This window comes from Blastomyces gilchristii (assembly GCF_000003855.2).
Source record: "Blastomyces gilchristii SLH14081 genomic scaffold supercont1.6, whole genome shotgun sequence".
Classification (NCBI taxonomy): Eukaryota; Fungi; Ascomycota; class Eurotiomycetes; order Onygenales; family Ajellomycetaceae; genus Blastomyces; species Blastomyces gilchristii.
The window spans coordinates 2,445,098-2,458,342 of NW_003101677.1; the positions used below are offsets into that span (position 1 = coordinate 2,445,098).

At 46.4% G+C, this 13,245-nt stretch overlaps 5 protein-coding genes across 5 annotated transcripts; 2 read left to right on the forward strand and 3 right to left on the reverse strand.

Annotated features, from left to right (window-relative positions):
- Positions 1 to 181: 181 nt before the first annotated feature.
- On the reverse strand, positions 182 to 1,489 carry BDBG_04000 (uncharacterized protein; the record flags this gene model as incomplete). The annotated part of the gene is made up of 3 exons (XM_002625895.2): positions 182 to 403; positions 506 to 840; positions 961 to 1,489. 3 exons carry the CDS (start codon positions 1,487 to 1,489, stop codon positions 182 to 184), a joined length of 1,086 nt encoding a protein of 361 aa, XP_002625941.2.
- A 1,151-nt stretch (positions 1,490 to 2,640) lies between these two features.
- BDBG_04001 (uncharacterized protein) lies at positions 2,641 to 2,868 on the reverse strand (the record flags this gene model as incomplete). Its single annotated transcript, XM_031721497.1, has 1 exon — positions 2,641 to 2,868. The coding sequence occupies one exon, from the start codon at positions 2,866 to 2,868 to the stop codon at positions 2,641 to 2,643; it is 228 nt and encodes a 75-aa protein (XP_031578074.1).
- A 4,430-nt stretch (positions 2,869 to 7,298) lies between these two features.
- Positions 7,299 to 8,227, reverse strand: BDBG_04003 (V-type ATPase, G subunit; the record flags this gene model as incomplete). Its single annotated transcript, XM_002625898.2, has 6 exons — positions 7,299 to 7,472; positions 7,651 to 7,751; positions 7,852 to 7,860; positions 7,972 to 8,005; positions 8,113 to 8,151; positions 8,225 to 8,227. 6 exons carry the CDS (start codon positions 8,225 to 8,227, stop codon positions 7,299 to 7,301), a joined length of 360 nt encoding a protein of 119 aa, XP_002625944.1.
- A 337-nt stretch (positions 8,228 to 8,564) lies between these two features.
- Positions 8,565 to 9,907, forward strand: BDBG_04004 (cytochrome c oxidase assembly protein; the record flags this gene model as incomplete). The annotated part of the gene is made up of 4 exons (XM_002625899.2): positions 8,565 to 8,660; positions 8,740 to 8,898; positions 9,698 to 9,713; positions 9,810 to 9,907. The coding sequence occupies 4 exons, from the start codon at positions 8,565 to 8,567 to the stop codon at positions 9,905 to 9,907; spliced, it is 369 nt and encodes a 122-aa protein (XP_002625945.2).
- A 311-nt stretch (positions 9,908 to 10,218) lies between these two features.
- BDBG_04005 (uncharacterized protein) lies at positions 10,219 to 12,782 on the forward strand (the record flags this gene model as incomplete). Its single annotated transcript, XM_002625900.2, has 2 exons — positions 10,219 to 10,398; positions 10,539 to 12,782. The coding sequence occupies 2 exons, from the start codon at positions 10,219 to 10,221 to the stop codon at positions 12,780 to 12,782; spliced, it is 2,424 nt and encodes an 807-aa protein (XP_002625946.2).
- Positions 12,783 to 13,245: the final 463 nt, after the last annotated feature.

The following is a 13,245-nucleotide window of genomic DNA, read 5'->3' on the forward strand; positions in this document are numbered from 1 at the left end:
TATTTGTATAAGAACAAAAAAAAATTTAAAAAAATAATAGATAAGAATTCAGGAACAAGACACCTTTTAAAAACGCCTAGCAAGCTAGCAATCAAACCTAAGTGGAAAGAATGAGAAATGGAAAATATATCAACAAATTTCCTTTTTACCCCACTAGGGATAAAATAAATCAATACAATCTTTACTGCTTCTGTCCCAATCGCTCTGCAGGATGAACGTCTGATTCGTCAGGAGCGCGCAGGCGCGACTGTGGCTGTATGTCAACGACGTAATGAACGCCATCGTCCGAAATATAGCTCGGGGGCCGATGGGGTCCGTTATTGAGACCCTCGCTTTCAGTGTTTCCTGGTTGCGGACCGGTTGGCTCACGTCGCCGCCAGTGGACGAGGTTCGGGTTTATTCTCTACATTAGATTTGGTTCATTAGTCAAAACATGTTCACAAGTCCGATATGGAATCCAATCAATGAACGAAACAGTCGTATATACGTGATATACAGTACTTACCACACTGTTCCTCCAGAGGCCATAAGCCGGGGGTGGTGGAGGCAGACCACTCAAGTTGCCGTTGCGGCCGATGTGGTTGTCCGCATCCACTTCCGCCACGATCTCCTCATCTCGAGCTAGAATTACAGGTATTGGCTGATCGGGCTGGACGTATTCACGTGTGCTGACTGCTTTTGGTGCAGCGGAAGGAGGATGTGCCGGGGGTGACCGCCATGCCAGCATGAAGAAGCGGATAAAGGAGTGGCAGAAATATATCACGAGAATTATGAGAGCTAGTATGAACACAATGTGGAATTCGCGCTTGTCGATGGTATTAGAGAGGGATAATGCAAGATCTAGTAACCGTAAGTATACTTATCTAGGGGAAGACTGTGAATTTGGATATTTGTTTGATAAAAAGGTATATATCGCGTTTCTGCGAGTCCACATATAAAAACAGAACCGAAAGGACTCACATATTACGAAAATGATCATCAGAAGAAATCCAGCCAAGGCGCAATCAACAACCTTCTTCCTCGCTTCCTTGGATCTCATCCTAGGTCCGCCGCAGAAGCGTTCCCGTTTTGACTCATCGGCATGTTTTCGTCTTGCCTGTGCTCCAGAATTGGCCAGTGTAACTCCTGCGCTGGTCTGTAACCGGCTGCGATGTGAGGAATTCTGACGTCCTTGAACTTGAACGTGCGGTCCCGATAGCCCAGCTTCAGCTAATTCAATGCTTGAAGGACCAACTGGCGGGGGTCTCCTATATCTAGCTGCGTAATCACTCTGCAATGGTCGAAGACGTTCGGTCCTTTCACCAGAGAACATACAGAGTCCTATCCGTGGTGCTCGTATCTTAGAAGAAGAAGTAGATCTCGTATTTGGAGCACCGATGCGTGACGTGCTGCGGAAGAAGGACCCAGCTTGATTACGGAAGAAGCCATTGATCTGCCGAGCCGTTCCTGGGGATTCCTCTTCTCTTGACAACGAAGTCGAACGTTCCATAGTAATTCTCCTGGGTTCTTCACGCTTAGAATCACAAATGCATCAGATATTTATTCCCTTTTTGCTCGAAAAAGGATGAGGGACAGAGCTGGCAAAGAAGAGTATATCTGGCCGGAGAACCCCAGATTAGAGACTGTATCTCTCTTCCCCACAACGGCTATTTACTTCGTCGCACAGGCTCGTTCCTCGCGGCTTCTTCCCCCGTCCTGATGGCCAGGTCTTCAAATAGCCGAATGGTAAACAAAACAAAACTCGCGATCCATGCGCCGCCAGGGGGTCCTTCTTCCTACTACCAAATTGCGAAGATTGGTGGCACAGCGCTGAGATTCAGGAATAAGATGGAAGCAAAAAACAAGTGGCAGCTAACAGTCAGTCCAGCAAGAAATATTACTATGACAGACAGATCAAGCCGAAGAACGTGTCAGTCTATCAAAACATTGTGGACGATAATTGGAGATTCCTGGTGAAACCCAACCGGGAAAGTAGCGTAGCCCCGTATTCAAACTCCTGTACGATGTATTAAATAAAGGCAGGGCCAGGCCACCGTGCCGAGCAGAGATCAGAACAATGGTTGTTGACTGTATGTCAACAAAAGCCGCAGGGTGAAAGAAAATATTTGGTTGTACCAAAGAGCAAACCAGCTTGCAAAGTATTCAGAGCAATTAAAAATTAAAGGCGAATAATAATAAAAATAAAAAACACCCAGCTCCGCGAATGTAATCGGAAGGATTATGAGGGGGAAAGAAGAAAAGCAGGACACGATTTGTCGCAGGTTTTGCTGTCCTCACACGCGACGGAGAGTGTGAATGGTAACTAGTTCAACGCCTCTGCAAGCAAGAAGCGTAGAAAGCAAAAGAGAGGAAGAACGGAAAGAAAAAAAAAAAAAAAAAAGTAAAAACCAAAGGTCACCCCTCGTCGGCCTCGATCGATCTTCAGGATAGCGGACCTCCTGAGCCAGAACGGGATGGGATACAGCGAACCTATAGGAGATTTGGGCGAAAAGGGGGGACGCGAGACATCAAACTCTAGGGCAACATTGCGCTGATCATGCAGAGAAGGATATCTGCATCATCATGTATTGACATGTAACCTTCCTGCCAAGAGAAGGAAGGCTGTCAACTTGGTTGGCGAGCTGGCCCAGCTGCCAGAAGTCACGGCCAGGCAAAGGACCGCAGGAGATCGTTCTGGTCGTTCTGGTCGTAGTAGGGAAAGAGTCCGAATAGGCGAGAAGACCCGGTTGCCAACTCGCCGTGGGCCATGGCATGGGTGAACTTGGGGAACGGCGGTAGATCAGGCGGTCGGGGTGTCTTTGGTGTGTTTCGACAACTCCGAGACGACACTAAGTTGTTGGCCAGCCGCCCCTCGGCGTGCTTCATCATGGTTTCAGTGGTTTCACCCACAGCCAACCAGCTAGCTGCGGGCAAGAGGAGGTTCGAGCATAGAAGCCGTGTCTAGGAAAAAGGAGGACGATAAGAAGCAAAGAAAGAGTAAAAGAAAACAAAATGTTTGAAAGGAAGAGACGGGTACGTACATTACAAGAGTCGCAACAGAGAGAGGAAGAGCCTATATAATTTGTATCGCTGATTACCAATGCCCAAAATTGTATACACAGAATTTACAAATATGTAGCTAAGCCCCCCAACAAATCTCCTCCTAATTCTAGCGAAACAATGAACCTTTTAGAGCCCGAAATAATGCTTCTAGGAGCGTTTGAACATGACATTGCTAAGCTGCCTTGTCACACAATTCCTTTTTTTTTCTCTTTTTTTCTCCTTTTTTCTCTTTTTTTCTCTTTTTTTCTCTTTTTTGCTGTCATACTGATAGACAAAATAACAGTATCTCCGCTTTAATTGCGCATTTGCCGGTTGTAGCATACGGATTGGATGATGCATGATATTCCGCTGAGATGAGGTATTCTTGAATATGCATAATTAGTTACCAGCAAACAAGCAAATACAAAGTCATCTGCCTCCAATACCCCTTCACGCATTCCAACCAACCTCTTATAACCATCATCATGATATCTCCATGGCAGTGCAAGCAGTCACTAGCGTGCTGGTGGAGTGTTGTTATGTCCCATATGACGCAGCATCCAATCGATAGTTACGCTATCATTTTGACAATGGAACAAATTCTGAGATGGTTGATTCAGAGGATCCCATGGGATAAGCTGTTCACCCACAGACAGGTGAATGTGACATTCAAAAAATTGAAAGTTGCACCCATGAATAAGCATTGCCCAGCACCTGCTAAATTCAGTATTGACTTATTCAAGGACATTCTCAAGCTGCTTCAATACAGCTGTGACAGAGTCAGTATCTCTTTTGGCTTCAGCTACTGTGTGATTAATGATATCACAGTCACTGAGGAACTGTTGTTGGAACTGAAGGATGATAAAATCTGTGATATTCTCCTGCCGGTTTTGCTCTGAGGCAACTGTAAAATCATTTATTTCTGAAAAATAATAGTTGAGAATGTCTGATATCATCATCTTAATTGAATCTTCATACAATGCTGTCTCCTCAGCGAATCACACAAGTTCATCAAGGATAGATAGAGAGAGATAATTTGTCATGATCATTTTGAGGAAATGAGAATTGTTGTTGAGTGAAAGAGAGCACTCTTAGTAGTTAGTGATAAAAGAAAGATAGAATTGAAAGACAAAGAAGACATAAAAGTGATTGCTGAAAAAGAGCAAAGTTGAAGTCTAAGAAACTAGAAATCTGGGTATCAAGTGCATTGTTTCTGTATCTATAGAAGCTCATCTCTGGCAAGAAATGAGCACCCTTTTATATCCATGCTGTGACAATGTTGGCGGTGAGGATGAGAGGTGAAAGAGCTTAGAGTAAGGGAGAAATTGGCGCCCTCAACATCCATTGAATAGTAAAATTCATGGAGACTCCCTAAAGAAAGCGAACTTCAATTAGCCGCCCCCGGGATACACTCAAGGTTGACTAGTTAGTAGTCCTCAATCCGGAGAAGAATATAACTGGTCACCCCATTCATATCATTTGAAAGATTGGGAAGAGTTGGGAAGAGTTGAGGGTGTTAAAGCTAAGGGGCCACGCAGTTCCAGGACGCGCCGAACACTGAATATCCAGGTTCCCATCTTCCAATCAAGGGATCGATGGATAAGACATTGCGGGAAATCCCCAGTTTCATACAACCATTAAGAGGCAATTTCTCGAGTGATACACTCCAAAGGACAGAAATGAGGCCGGGATTTAAGCAGGCCCTCATCCTGCAAGGAAGAGATTACAGCTAACGCGCAAGCTTTCTATGCACAATGTCTTGAGCCATCGACCAGTTTCCAGAGTTGGGAACTGATAAAGCCAGGTGGACACTCTCTCTGCTGATGTAGTTGTGAAATGAGAGACTGAATTTGATTGCAGATGTGCTCTGCAAATCTTGCATCATTCTGTGAAGAGACTAAAGAATCAGAGCTTGATTCAATCATACAGACAGTCATTGTTGTCAAACTTCTGTGTGAAAGTAATTTGAAGAAGCAAGCTCATATTATCTTTTTTTCTGTACAGTCCGCCTGCACGTGATCTGATATGTAATATAACGTAGCTAGCTCCTCCCACACGAATACAAGAGATTTAGCCATCCTACAATAACTTCCCACTACAGTTTTGTCTTGTTGTGTCTAGCACCTGACTTTACTGCCCAAGATTTTGCAATAGTTGTGATTAATCACAGAATCTCGGCAGTCCATGCACACCAAGCTCAAGGTTGTGATCCAGGAATCACAGGAGTGCTCTAACATGCTTCTAGTGTGGTTGCTGTTGTGCTCTTCACCTAGGCTATTGCAGTACATGTGGGATGGTGGCTGCAACAGCAAAGCCCAATGACCTGGAGTATGCAAACCAGGCCAGACTGCGTCGGGGCGCCGGGATACTTGCGTCAATCACCTGGGAGTGCCAGTTCGATATACAAACCCAGCTTGAGTCCGTGATATCCTCATGCAAAGGGATCACAGCAGATTAACAACGATAGTGTAACTATTTGTACAGGCCCTGGACAACTGCCGTCCAACATTTGTTGAAATGAGGATGGCATACCCGCCCCCATTCGAGGCGCACAGAGGGTGACTGCCCGAGAGCTATAAGCCACATCACATCGCTCCGCAATGGATCATGTCAAAATGGACCAAATTGGCACCTTTCCACTCTAGAATGAAGGATATTAAAGCTAAAGGCTCGAGCACAAATTTCTCCAGAGCTAATATGATGTTCTTCGCTTTCATGGTCTGGTGAAGGTACAGTTTAGTACACAAACAGTTGCTTCATCCACGGCAGCAAGCAAAGTGATTCTGGTTTGAGAGGTAATGGTCTTCTAGAATGTGCTTCTCATCGTGTGCCTAACGCTTTTCAGATATGGACCGGCAATTACGGAAGAGAGCAAGTACCCAAGTGATGCGAGAAAATACAAAACCCAACAAAAGAACCGACAGATCTCAGGATCGAGATGATGACCAAACCACAGCTTGCGTTCTATTGAACGAAATGCGGGCTGAAAGGCAAAAAAGAAGGATGGGTTTCAAAAAAAGTTCGCCAACGTCAGAGACTCTACTGCTATGTATGTAAGGAGGATGTTAGCGGCGGGGAGAAATGTCAACAATATGAACATGCATGCATGTGGATTGTGTCTACTCTGTAGAGTGCTTACACGAAAGGAGACTGCATAGGGAAAGATCTGTTGACCCATCACAGGAACCGAACCAAGTGAATAAGCATCATGATGCTGAGACAAACCTCAACAAAACAAGCACAGTCCCAGCGATCCGTCTTAGCCAAGCTATTGACATTGACTCAAAAACAGAATCTGCACTCTATATGTTGCCGTTCGAGTTACTGAAGAAAGAAACTGGATAGAAAGGCAACAAAACCGGGAGACCTGGGCTAATCGAACCGTCAAGTGGTGCTGCTACTGCGAGGAACTAGCTCGGTGGTCAATGGATGCATATGTGGGCATGAGTAATCGCAATATCCTTCTATTACTACAACAGGCGAACCCGTGGGGAGATTCGAGATTTTTTTAGATGGGAGTGCAATTGCACTAGGCGCGGAGCCGAAAATCAGTTCATTACGGAGTAAGGGGGCTCTCGGATCAAAAATTTTTCCGACCGTCTAGATTTTGACCGTACCAGCTTTCAAGCCAGTTACAACATTTCAAGATGCAGTATGTACACTATATATAATGCTATAGGTTCAGCCCGCTGCCTGCTGTTCATCCGCCGACAGCACACAGCTAATTATGGCTACACACCCTTTGTCCGAGAGCCGCTGGGAGGGAGGAAGATAGCTTCACTCTTTACTAGATAATCAAGGGCTATCTATATATTGGAAGGGCAATGTGCTCGAGAAAGAGAGGAGATGCAATCAAGCCCTGAGTTTGACACGTAGGAATCAGAAAAGTCGACCTCGCTAAGCCATCCGACCTCGTTATGTAAGTAGACCTCGTAGATAGGGCCTGTGCCTGGAATATTCCTGGAGTGGATCTGAGAAAAAGAAGTGTAGTTATGCCTCTCGAGGAGTATTTAAAAAGGAAGAAATGAAAAAAAAAGAAAGAAAGAAAAAGAAATAAAAAAAGAAAAAGAAAAAGAAAAAGAAAAAGAAAAAGAAAAAGAAAAAGAAAACAAAGAAAAAAAAATCCCAAAAGAGAAAGCAAAAAGCAGTATAAACATGACGAAAAATGAACAATCAAAAAAAAATCATTACACCCTGATCCCATTAGTAGCTTTCACGCTGCCGCACACATTCAAAACCCCCCCGGTCGGAATTCGCTCATTATTCAATAAATAAACTCAGGCATTCTTCGCGAGTTTCTTCGGTAGTTGCGGCTGAACTTCGGTCACAGCATGGATGAGATCCTCGATGACTTGGCCGCCCTTCTTCTGACCGATGTCCTTGATCTCCTGGACTTTGGCTTCGGCTTCTTTGTTGGCTTCCTCTTCGGCTACCTTGTTCCCGCTCGAGTGCTAAATGAGATAAATAAAATAGGGAGGGCGGGTGTCAGTTAGCCGTCTAATCACTTTTCTTATATCTATGTAATATATATATATGTGTGTGTGTGTGTATGTTTCTTTGGAATGGGAATACAAGGGAGAATACGAATCTCCAGTGGGGTAATTGAAGGAAAGTATGATATCTCCCCACCTCAGCCTCAAACTTCTTGAATTCTTCTTCTTTTTTCTGTCGGTATTCTTCGATTTCCTTCTGTGCTTCAGCTCGGGCGTCCTTTACGCGCTTCGTGCGGTCTACACAAACATGGGAATCAAGTTAGAGTCAAGGGGCTTGGAGAAGCGACATTTGATAAGTGTCGTATGATGTAATTGCAAGAGGAAATTTGTTACGCACATTCTCTGGCTAGAATAATGAAATAGAATGAGTTAGCGAAATCTGTTTCTTCAAGAACGGGGGGACGGCAGGTTAGGTAGGGTATTGGCAAGATGAATCCACTCGTTTGGAAGCTCTTACCATTCTGTACGATTTTCTGCGCCTCTCTCTCGGCCTATTTGCCCACAAAATGTTTGTTAATTCTCCACATTCTCTATTTGAGTAGGCCGTGGGTGTGAACGGGGAGAAGTGCAGTTAGAGATAGCTTGAAGGCGGACATACATCAAGCAGGGTCTGGATGCCTGCGGAGTTCTGGGCAGACTAGAAGAGACAGCAATAGTTAGCAAGATGAATGATGCCTGAAAGGGGTTACATGAAGGAATAAGAAGCGCACCATAATTTCGATCTCTTCTCAAGTACAATCCGCTGAGATCGGCGTTGGCATGTAGTCGTGGTGTTGTTGGACGCTGTCCTTGTCCTGAGCTCCGCGCGTGGCAGCTCGACGTTGATGCGGGCTTGAGGTTGGAGCAAGGTCACCTCGCCGCTTCTGCCGCTTGACACCGCTTCCGGGACAAATCCACCGGGAAACCGTTCGACAGTGTCTTTGGGAATTACCTCGCAACTGCTAAATAAAGACCTCAATTTTTCGAGAAGGATCTGAAGGAGACCGTTTTCCTAGAAAAGCCAGAAGCTATCTCAATCGTACCACACAGGAAAACACATAGGAGGAAACCATGTCGCGGGCTTCCAAACTTACCTTGGCCGGCACGTCGCTGATGACTGTCGGCATCGTCTATTTTGTCCACTGGACGCAGGAAGCTGACAAGGCTGTATGTTTTAGTCGATTGAGCTACATTTACGTCCCGTTCGTTTACGGCTGAATGCTGATTTGTTACGAATAACCTCTAGGCCATGCATGCCGGTGTGCAACGAGATCTTGAAAACCAGCGGATCAAGCGAGAGCGACAAGCGGACTTTGAGATGCAGCGGGCGCTGGAGGCTGAGTACAGAAAACTCCAAACGGTGTCGGATGGCGGAAATGGGGAGAATATAGACAGTGGTGCCGGGGTAGGTGCCAGTCAAAGCGCAACATAGCCGGTTGATATCATCCAATTCTCCTGCCCGCCTCGCCGCCGCAGCAGCTATTAAGACGGAAAGGCAAACCCACGGACGCATTCGATTCCATTCGATTTCGTTCTGCAAGCAAGAAACCATTGTCTCTGACGGAACAAAGGCGCCAAAGTGGTCGGAAAGGATAAACGCATGAGGAGTGCAATTTCCCTCCTATGCTTGGAGATAGCACTGGCAGAGAGAAAGTCTCCAGCCTGAACCATTGCGATCACGCAACGAAAAGTCGTTACACGGCGTCCATTGTACGATATATATACAAACGATAGAATCCGGTTTTGGGAGGAATCAAAGGGGTCTGTTACTAAAATAAACTTGCACTATATGCGTTATATACCCAGAACCAACTGTCTTCACTCATACATACGATCTATTTATCAGATATTCTGGATCTCAAAGTGGAAACTTGTGACTCTACACGCAAAAAGGGTCTCCGTGGCCGGACAGCACATCCCGGGTTTTCTTACCGCCCGCGACTCTTCCTAGTCCAACTGCAGGTCCGGGGATGGATCTGTAAAGAAGATGCGCCGTCTGCTATTCCTTCTTAAGATCACGATAGTGTGCTGTAAATGCTGGGGGCAAGGGAGACACCAGGGTAGCTGAGGATAAAGAGCTAGGTGTGCCAACTCTATTCTTTGCTCCCAAGTAAAGTACCCCTCGCGCGGGGCATTGTATACTAGCAAACAAAGGTTTCGTAGTTGGGTACTGTACCATAGGAAGGGGAACAACTGTCGCGTAGATATGGCAGGAATCGAGTGAGTTTGCGCAGATGGATCGAACAATAAGACATTTTAATGAACAAAGGCAATGTGTTTTGGGAACCATTGTTTGCTTATTCCCATATGAGCTAGGTAAAAACCAATTAAGCCGAACCTACGAAGCCATGAGTCGTGATCAGAATGGCTGTGGCTGGGCAAATCAAAGGCGCATCTCTGGGTTTTTAGCATAAATAGTTATATGAGCCCTGCTTTGGCGTCATGGGAACTTTTGCTTCCCCCACCCAACCTTCCACCGACCGTGTTCTTTTTTTTCTAAGAATAGCCGGGCAGAAACTCTCTCTGTGCCCACTACCGCTGTTCCAACACACTCATTAATGAAACACGATCTCTCTCCTTCATCAGTTCAAAGCTAAACATTCTATTCATTCGCTTTCGGGCCGGCTCCTTGTCGTGGTGCAGAGCTGGTGCTATACATGGACAGCGCTATACGGGGCGCCGAAAAATGGTCTTCGTGGTTAGACTGCCCATATAGCCTCTCTTAATGGACCACATATTCCCTTCACTGCATGACGCAGGTCCGCTAAGAACCACCCCGCGTCTCCATCATTCGACAGCGCTGAAATGCTGTTGTGGGAGTTCACAATGTGCCTATCTCCAACATAACATTGCTGCGCTGGCGGATCTGGAAAAAGACGTCGAAACTGCCGCCCAGCTAGGCCAGGTGGGTATTTTATTCCATTTCCATTTCTTTTTCATCTCTTCATTTCTTCATTTCTTATATTTATTTGACTTTGCTGTCACTTTGTTGTTCGTGGGTACTTGCTGACATTTTCTATTGCTCCCTTTGCCTGGCGGGTCTAGGCATTATTGCAGCGCCATGAATCTTACATGACAGATGCAGAAGGAGATCGAAGCAGGTTACTATTAGAAATGGAACATCTCGAGCGGGACAAGCGCCAGGCGCAAGCCGAAAATGCGCGGATCATCGAAGAAAACCGCGAGCTCTTGGAACAACTGGAGGAAATGAACAAGTTGATCGTAGAATCGGATGCGCAGATCAAGTCACTCACGGACTCCCTCGAGAGTACACAGCTGCATGTTAAACAATTGTCGATCTCAGCGTCGCGCGTAGCCCAACTCGAATGGCAGATTGTTGCGATGGAGAAGGAACAAGAGGAGTTACAGGCAAAACTTATCGTCACCAAAGAAGATGAGAAATCAGCTATCCAACGATGGAGACAAGCCGAATTCACTTTGCGAGACCTTCAAGACCAGCTCGAGAGGATAGAAAAGGAGTCGAGAGAGGAACGGGAAAGGAATGTGGAGCTACTTGCGCGGATGGAGAGGAGGAGGGCTGTTGAACGAGAATTGGATAGCGCTGCGGGTCGACTCAAAGGTGCTGCTGCTGCCTCGTCACTTGGCCAGAATAAGCCGGGAGTGGTTAGCAACTTCGTGCGCGACATCTTGCAAGATAATGCGAACCTGCAAATGGGCATCGTTGAGCTCAGGGAAATGCTTCAGAACTCAAATGAGGAGGTGCAGAACCTGCGGGAACAGGTTCTCCTCCATCAACCACTGACTCCGGAGCGGAATGAACGACAGCCACGACAGAAGGCACTTCCGCTTAGTGACGAACTGGATGCGAAATTCCCGCCAGTGGCATCCCAGGAGTTTCACGTCCATCATCACTACCACTCGCCTACCCCAGCTGTCTCCCAGCGAAAGGAAAGGGTACAAATCCCGATACACCGTCGCCAGAGGAGAAAGAGGCCTATGATCTCCTCTCCGCTTCTCGAGTCGCCTCGCATTTCCTCACGCATGTCACAAACACCACACCGTCCACATGGTTCTACTTCGTCAACATCAACCATACTCTCCCAAACTTCAGTCTCTATCCCTCCGCCCTCGAATGGCCGCAGTTGGTCGTCTCAAGCCTCCGGTTCCGCAGCAGCGGGGTCGCTATCGTCGTCAATGCCTAATTCTCCACAATCTACATATAGAACCTCGTCAATTTTCGATCGCGTGGACCATGGCTTTGAGTCTTCTCGCCCTACTAGCCCAGAGAGTATTGGTTTTGCGTCTCCAAGTGTTAGGCCATACCGTCATCGCAAAGAATCCTTTGATATCCCCTTTCGATCTATATCTGGCCCGGTTAAGTTGCAGGATACGTCTATAGCTCTTCCAGGTGATAAAATCGAAGAACAAAGCGGTAAATTTTTCACTGATGAGAATATACCTTATTGCGAACCTCCCATCATGGAAGAGGCAGAAAACTCACCAACTCAGGAAACGATCAATGAAGAACCAATACAACCTCAACCTTCAATTTGTCCTCACAAATCTGAGCTTGCGCATGAACCTGAACCTGAACTCTCCTCGCAGCTACAATATCACAAAGTGAAACGCGCGTCCTCTCATGACAGTCTCCTCTCCATTTCTGGAATGGATATCCATACGCTTCGCTCCTACCCATCCCAAATTCTTAGTCACTATTTAGCATTCCCTATTAGAACACCCAGCCGTATAACATCCGCCGGCACGGAAGTTTCCTTCACGCCGCCCGTAATCTCACGAACGAACGTCATAGTCCCTACTGTGTCCCTTAGCAATGGGGGTAAAGGCTCCGACTCACGCTCCCTGCTCTCCTCAGTCGCCGCTGCATCTGCAGCGGACCCGAACGCAACCCCAACCCAAACGCCACCAGGCTCCCTACCCAGCAACTCATCTCCTCTTCACCATCCGGACGATGTCCTCGCATCTCGTCAGACAGCCAGTTTCAGTAAGCGGGTCGGCGGCTGGGTTCTTGGCAGATGGGGTATGACACCGATAGCATCAGCGAGGGACTCGCGTTCACCCATATCCTCACGCCGTTCGTCGTTGGCATCCTCGGCTCGGCCACCAGCGCCTCCACCCATCTCTCCTGCGTCATCTGTATACGCCTCATCTGTCTCCTCTTCAACACCGGCCTCAACAACACTTGGCAGACCAGCCGGGGTGAACCAAAAAGGTCCTATCCCGGGGCTCCGCCCACCAGCAAAGGCACCTACGGCAGTACAACCCAAGGCAATTGACGAGGAGTCACTACAGGAGAGCTTGCTTGAGTAACCTTGATTCCAGTGGCTATGGTATCATCTTCGATCGTTTGATATGCGTCTTTCTAATTTCTTTTCTTCCCTTTACTTTTCCTGTTTTTACCATTTTATACCTGCGTTTGATACCCAATATGTTCATTTCTCTCTGTCTTATTATTTCTTCAGATATGTCGTCTCATTTCATAATTCTATAAAGCTTCATCTTATATACACGCTGTTTCACTCCCTGCCTGTTCCATCACACTATCCCCACAGCAACATCCTGTCTACTACTAGGAATTTTCCTTCGTATAAGCTATCATTAAGTCAACCACATTTCCTACTCTCCTATCACTATCACTATGTATCGTGTCGGACTTAATTAATTTATTTTCTTTTTATTTTCTTTCCTCTTGGACGAACGCCCCGGTTTATTAACAACGGCAGCTTCATATGCATTGGAAACACTGGCGCCTTCTTTTTCTTTTTCATTAATT